This window comes from Bison bison, unplaced genomic scaffold (assembly GCF_000754665.1).
Source record: "Bison bison bison isolate TAMUID 2011002044 unplaced genomic scaffold, Bison_UMD1.0 scf7180017864336, whole genome shotgun sequence".
NCBI classification, from domain to species: Eukaryota; Metazoa; Chordata; class Mammalia; order Artiodactyla; family Bovidae; genus Bison; species Bison bison.
The window spans coordinates 995,951-1,002,148 of NW_011494908.1; the positions used below are offsets into that span (position 1 = coordinate 995,951).

At 42.6% G+C, this 6,198-nt stretch overlaps 1 protein-coding gene across 5 annotated transcripts in view; it reads left to right on the plus strand.

The window, feature by feature from the left end:
• Positions 1-159: 159 nt before the first annotated feature.
• Positions 160-6,198, plus strand: part of MCPH1 (microcephalin 1) — a 240,396-nt gene continuing 234,357 nt past the window's right edge. For 2 of the 5 annotated variants that reach the window (XM_010854072.1, XM_010854077.1), the window contains exons 1-2: positions 161-796; positions 4,671-4,789. In XM_010854072.1, coding sequence (XP_010852374.1) covers positions 680-796; positions 4,671-4,789 — 236 coding nt within the window. In that variant the 5' untranslated portion in view covers positions 161-679. Of the gene's footprint in view, positions 797-4,670; positions 4,790-6,198 lie in introns of those variants that run through there. The other 3 variants (XM_010854073.1, XR_826502.1, XM_010854076.1) reach the window with 3 other exon arrangements.

Here is a 6,198-nt window from a genome sequence, read left to right on the forward strand (position 1 = left end):
TTCTGGGTTCTGGCGTCTTTGTATGGCCGGGTGGATTTGCGGGGAGGGGGCTCTAGTGAAATTAGAAAAAGAACCAGTAACTCCTCTCCCTGTTCTCTGTCAACGTGACCAGAACCTCTCAGTGAGGAATGATTCCCTCCAGGCACGCCTGAAAGGCACCAGGCTTTGAGCAGGGAGGGTTTCGTAAACTGTTTCCTGCCCCGCGAAGGCTGCCTGTTGGCCGTGTTTTTGTAGGACCTGCAAACTAAAAGTGCCCTTTACTTTTTTAAATGGTTGAGAGGAACCGAAGGAGGAGGACAAATGAAATCTATATCAAATTCAAGCTTCATTTTCCATAAAGTTTTGTTGGAATGCAGTTATGCTTTTGTCTTTGACTGCTTTTGTGCTGCAGCCTTCTAACGGAGTGGTTGTTTGGCCCTCAAAGCCTAAGATAATTGCTTTCTGGTCCTTTACAGAAAACAGACTCTGGCTCTGGAAAGTTAGGCTTGGTTTAAGAATTTGGAAAGAGTTGAGAATGTAAACTGTGACATATGTATGAGTAAAGTTGTTTTTCCCTTGAAATTTTAAAGAATCTAATGGCAATTTTAACAGAAGAAATCTTAAATTTACTTTTTAATGTGAATAGAACAGGAGAAAAATATGTTGAAATCTTTGGGTGAGGGTATATCAGATATATTCTATGCTAGCATCTTGTTTGTTTTCAGATGTTGTGGCCTATGTTGAAGTGTGGTCAGCCAATGGGACAGAAAATTACTCAAAGACCTTTAGGAATCAACTTGTGGATATGGGGGCGAAGGTAAGAAATTCATTTTACCATTGCTACACCTGACAGTCATCTGAAACATAAGGAGATCTATTTGCATTTTCTTATTTTGGGATTTTTTACTTAAAGCACGATGGACAAAGAGGACAGTGGGTAAGTGGCAGAAGAAAAAAGGAGAGAACCATGGTACGAGAAATTGAGAACAGCTGGGCTAGGGGAGAGCTCCAGGATGGAAATACAGGTACTGCCACTGGCTATTCGGATGCCTGATATTCTTCATCAAAGTGTGGAATACAGGAAAAGGAATAGTTTTTTTTAAAGGGAAAAGTTGTGAATCTGGGGATATTGGAAGTAACCTGATAGACATTTGGATGTACAAATCTGGAACTTGAGATTGTCAGGGCTAGAGATACTGTTTTAGGCATCAAGAACATAAGAGTCAGGTGTGGTGATTACCCAGGTGGTTAGAATGAAAAGTGCTGAAGGTGGAGCCTGTTTAGTATTTCCAGGGCTGGTATGGGAGTCATGGACCCTGGGACCGAGACTGGGAAGGATACCAGGAGAATCCAGAAAACACGCCTGAAAGTGGGAGGAGGAACATACTTCAAAGATGGAAATTCTAAAACGCTGCCTAAGCTTAAGAAAAGTTAGGATTGGGAAATATATTCTTTGAGCTTGAAAGCTGTAAGGTCATTGTTGAGTGCCACCATGTTCAGTGAGCTGGGTTAAGGGAATCATGGAGATCTGAGGAATGGGGTGGTGAAGGCAGCAGCTCGAAGCAGGGTTCAGATGTGAGCTGACTTCGTGGCTGGGGGGACTTGGGGGAGGGGGGCTGGTCGGCTGGTTAAAGGAGAGATTAACACAGTAAGCTACCACTGAAGCCAGGGCAAGGATTAGGGACGGTCAGGGCATAACATAAACTGAAGGGCAATGTTCTCCCTTACTCAGGCAGAGTGTCTGCTCCTGAGTTTCCTTTGACTCACCGTGTTCCTTGACCTAGTGAGCAGGGGCAAGATCCAAGAGCAGGCTAGGGTGACAGTCAGAAGGCAGGGCCCGGGGTTTGCTTTTGAACCTGAGAAGACACCTTTTTTCCTGCTAAATCAGAAGGTATATCCATTAGGATTTTGGGAGGGTTTCCACTTGATGATACCAGCTACATACTTGTGCTCCACGTGTTATTGTGACAGGAGAAAGCTGTGGAACATAGGAGTTGGCAGAATGGCTTTTGAGAGTAGTATTACGGTCTTGGATCTCTTGAATTCCCCGCCCCCCGCCCCCCGCCCACCACCTTTTATTTAGCAGTTTTTCAAATAGAAAAGTTGAAAGAATAGTATGGTGAATATAGACCCAACAATTAACATACTTGCTTGGACTCCATCTCTCTAAACAGTATATGTATTTTTTTCCTGAACTATTCAAAAGTAAGTTGCAGATACCATAATTTGTCCCTAAATATATTTAGCCTGTATCTTTTAGAACAAAGATGCCTTCTGTGTGACAGAGACCGTTTCACATCTGAGAAAGCTGTCGGTAATTTCCTAGCAGCTTTCTGCGGTGTTTGAATAAGTTTATAATTCTGTCAGCATATAAAAGCCCCACTGCTGTGTATCCTTGGTCTTGTCTGGCTTTACCTTCAGCCATCACAGTGTGTTTCTGGTGGAGTATCAGCCTGGTGTGCATTTCCATTTTCCTGTACTTCTTCCCATACTTATTTTGAAGACCTGTTCAGGTCTCCACCTCATGTTTGCATTGGGTTTTTTTTTTTCTTCTTGATTTGTAAGCATTCTTTATACTCTTCAGTTGACCCCTTTGTCAGCCAAGTGAATTGCAATATTTTCTGTCTGTGGCTTGCTTTTTCACCTTAATGGCATCTTTTGCGGAGAAGGCAGTGGCACCCCACTCCAGTACTGTTGCCTGGAAAACCCCGTGGACTGGAGCCTGGTAGGCTGCAGTCCATGGGGTCACGAAGAGTCGGACACAACTGAGCAACTTCACTTTGACTTTTCACTTTCATGCATTGGAGAAGGAAATGGCAACCCACTCCAGTGTTCTTGCCTGGAGAATCCCAGGGACGAGGGAGCCTGGTGGGCTGCCGTCTATGGGGTCGCACAGAGTCGGACACGACTGAAGTGATTTAGCAGCAGCAGCATCTTTTGATGATAATGGTAGTTTATTCCTTATGGTAAGCTTCTGTGTGTGTATCTTGTTTTAAAAAATCTATTTCTACATGGCAGTTGTGGGAATTTTTCTCTTATTTTCCGGAAGCTTTATCATTTTGCCTTTCACATTTAGATTTATAATACATTTGAAATTAGTTTTTGTATGTGGTATGAAATCAGTTCAGTTCAGTTCAGTCACTCAGTCATGTCTGACTCTTTGCAACCCCATGAACTGCAGCACGCCAGGCCTCCCTGCATCACCAACTCCCGGAGTTCACTCAAACTCATGTCCATAGAGTCAGTGATGCCATCCAGCCATCTCATCCTGTGATGTTCCCTTCTCTTGCCCCCAATCCCTCCCAGCATCAGAGTCTTTTCTAATGAGTCAACTCTTCGCATGAGGTGGCCAGAGTATTGGCGTTTCAGCTTTAGCATCAGTCCTTCCAATGAACACCCAGGACTGATCTCCTTTAGAATGGACTGGTTGGATCTCCTTGCAGTCCAAGGGACTCTCAAGAGTCTTCTCCAACACCACAGTTCAGAAACATCAATTCTTCGGCGCTCAGCTTTCTTCACAGTCGAACTCTCACATCCATACGTGACCACTGGAAAAACCATAGCCTTGATTTTTTTCCCAGTGGATGATCATTTGTCTCAACACCGTTTATTGAAAAGACTGTCCTTTAGCACAGTGACACCTTTGTCATTAGGTAACCATGTTTCAGTACCCATACAGTCTGTTCTCATGACAACTCCCCTTGTCTTAATTACTCTTTATAATAAGTCTCACCCTTTGTTCTTCAAGCACGGAGTTCTGGCTTTTTGCTTTCCCAGATACAAGGAGTTCTGGCCTTTTGCTTTCCCAGATACATAATTGGAACTGGTTTGTCAGTTTGTAGCCTGAAGCTTTTTTTGGAATCTTGATTGGTATTGAATAGAGAACAGCAGATCAGTATGGAGAGAACTGACATGTTTATACACGGGAATCTTCTAAAGCATCAACATGATGTATGCCTTTGCTGATATGGGTGTCTTTAATTTTCTCAGTGATGTTTTATGATTTTTCTCTGGTTATTTTGTTGCTGTTATGAATGATATCTTTTGAATTCTTTTTCCTATTGCTGTTATATAGGACTAGTTATTTTTGCATATCTACATTGTGTCCAGAAAACTTATCAAGCTCTTCTGAGTTCTGTGGCATTTTGGGGATTTTTTAACAATGTGCACAATTGACTCTTACCTGTACAGGGTCGTTTTATTTTTCTCTAATCCTAACACTTTTTCTTTTCTTGACATACTGTGCTGGCTCGGGCCAGTTGGATAGAATGGAGATACTCCTCAACAGAAAGGTTTTAGCATTTCCCATCATGCAGTCTTATACCAGCTTTCAGATCCTAATTTACTGTGAATTTTCCTCATTAATAAACTTTTTAAGTTTATCGAACGCATTTTTGGCATGTAATTGAGGTGGCTATGATTTTTCTCTTCTACTTTGTTAATGAAGTGAATAATGATTGACTTTTTGTTCTAAACCAGCCTTGCAGTCCTGGAATAAACAGGGGTGGGAATGTATTGTATATATTGGTTGATACTATTTGTATATATTATTGTATATATTGGTTGATACTATTTGCTAATTATTTTGTTGCTTTTTTGGCAAGTGTCTACAAGAGTGACACTGGCTTGTACTTAAGAAACTTATGCAGGTAGTAATAAATTTACTTTTGTTTTCTGCCTTTTGTCTGCAGGTTTCAAAAACTTTTAACAAACAAGTAACTCATGTCGTGTTCAAAGACGGGTACCAGAGCACCTGGGAAAAAGCACAGAAGAGAGGCGTGAAGCTCGTCTCAGTGCTCTGGGTTGACAAGTGAGTCCTTTCTCCTGTTTTTTTTTTTTTTTTCCCCCCTTAAGTTATCTAGTACTGGTAGAGTGTGGAGATATTTTGCATGAATCACAGAACTAGATAAAGTTTTGTTTCCATCTTTTCTCTGCCTCTTACTGGGAGCATTTGACATCCTCAGTTTCCTAGGACGAAAGACGGGTCCTGCCCAGAGACCCTGAGACGGAGTCTGTGTGGTATGTTGAGGGAACAGAGAAGCAGATTGTTAGTCTACTAAGGTGGCCAGTCTCTAACAAAACACCACAGACTGTGGCCTTAAGCAGCAGAAATGTATCTCTCAGACTTCTGGAGGCTAGAAGTCCACTATGAAGGTGTCCACAGCGTTGGGTTCTTCTGAGGCCTCTCTCCTTGGCTTGCTGGTGGCCATATTGTTTCTGTCTTCACTTGGTCTGGCTGTTTCTGTGTCCTCATCTCTCTTATAAGGACCCTAGTCTTACTGGATTACCCACCCTCAGGGACCTCATTCAACCTTCACTATCTCCTTCAAGGCCCCATTTCCAACTGTAGTCATGTCATTTGGTCCTGGGTGTTAGAACTTCATGTGAATTTAGAGGACACAATTCAGCCCATGCAAGAATGCAGGAATAGTCAAGGGGAGGCTTTAGGAGGAGGTTGAGGTCAGAGGGAGTGGGGTATCAATGATATAAATCAAGTTTCCTGAAATCCAGATGTAAACGAGTCATACTGCTGATTTTCTAGAAAACTAGAGTAAATTTATATGAAAACAGTAAGGCAAAATATAAGGCATAGACTTTGGCTGTTGATGTGTGAAGCTGCTCTAAAAGAATTAAGCCTGTTAGTTAAAAAAAAAAAAACTTTTTAACAGTGAGGCATGACGATTGATTCCATTTCTTTGTCTTCCATTGTCTGGGCAGGTTTTAAGATTCCAGCCTCACTCTCCCCTTTTGTTTAAAACAAGGTGTTCTTCATTTCGGATGTGTCCTGTTTCTCCGTGATTAGGCTCAGGTTATGGTTTCCCACTCAAGAGGCTCCATGAGTGAGGTGTGCCTACCTGGAAACCTGCCGTTTCCGTCTGCCTCCTAATGGGATGCGAGTTTCGGTCACCTGGCAAGGCGTTGCTGGTTTTTTTTTCCACTGTGTGATGACTGTTGTTTCCTTTGAAGCTAATAAGCTGCCTGTGGGGAGGCAGATTCAGATCATGTAGACCTTTTGCTCCCTTGGCCCCAGGTATATCGTTCATGATGGTTCTTGCCTGAACCAACCTTAACCCTGAGTCTTATAGGATGACTATTTTCCAAGTCCACCGCTTCGGGCTGTGCCCAGCTGTGTGCTGTGAGAAAGAGCCTTCTTTTCTCCCACACTGATTGATTAGTGTCAGCTCCTGGGTTCCTGTATTTTTCAACGGCTTATAGTTC